Source organism: Monoraphidium neglectum (assembly GCF_000611645.1).
Source record: "Monoraphidium neglectum strain SAG 48.87 unplaced genomic scaffold scaffold02362, whole genome shotgun sequence".
NCBI classification, from domain to species: Eukaryota; Viridiplantae; Chlorophyta; class Chlorophyceae; order Sphaeropleales; family Selenastraceae; genus Monoraphidium; species Monoraphidium neglectum.
The window spans coordinates 5,389-5,834 of record NW_014011266.1 but is presented as its reverse complement, the minus strand read 5'-3'; the positions used below and the strand labels follow the sequence as shown (position 1 = coordinate 5,834).

Genomic DNA, 446 nt, shown 5'->3' with positions numbered 1-446 from the left:
CCCTGTCCCCCAGGTGTCCCGCACGGCGCGTAATGAGGAGGCGGTGATGGCCATCGGCGTTGACAACGACCCCTCCCCCGACACCCTGGCCGGCGTGGGCATGATCAAGGGCGTCCTCGAGTGGGCGCTCTTCAAGGAGCTCAACCTCGCGTGATCCGATCTGATCTGATCTGATCAGGTCTGATCTGACCTGGCAGCAGAAAGGGCGCGCAGCAGCCGGGGTCCCCCTGCGCACGTCGGGCGGGCCCCGGGCGCACCGCGCCCGGCAGCCTCTGAAGTGGGGCTTGTTTCGGCGGGCCTCGCTCGTTCAGGTCGCTAGAAGAAGTACGGCGGGGCTACATTGCATTTGTTGCCGCGCTGCTCCCTCCCTCTGCCCCCCCCTGCCCCGCGCGCCTGACACGGTGGGGATGAGGCGGCGTGGCGGCGCCGCGCCTTGAACGCCGCGT

At 69.3% G+C, this 446-nt stretch overlaps 1 protein-coding gene across 1 annotated transcript in view; it reads left to right on the top strand.

Moving 5' to 3' along the window:
- The window catches only part of MNEG_10548 (D-3-phosphoglycerate dehydrogenase), a gene marked incomplete at both ends in the record, with an annotated part of 4,182 nt that extends 4,028 nt beyond the window's left edge, over positions 1–154 (top strand). Inside the window, one exon of the mRNA XM_014040981.1 lies at positions 14–154. Coding sequence (XP_013896435.1) covers positions 14–154 — 141 coding nt within the window. The remainder of the gene's footprint in view (positions 1–13) is intronic.
- Between the last annotated feature and the right edge of the window lie 292 nt (positions 155–446).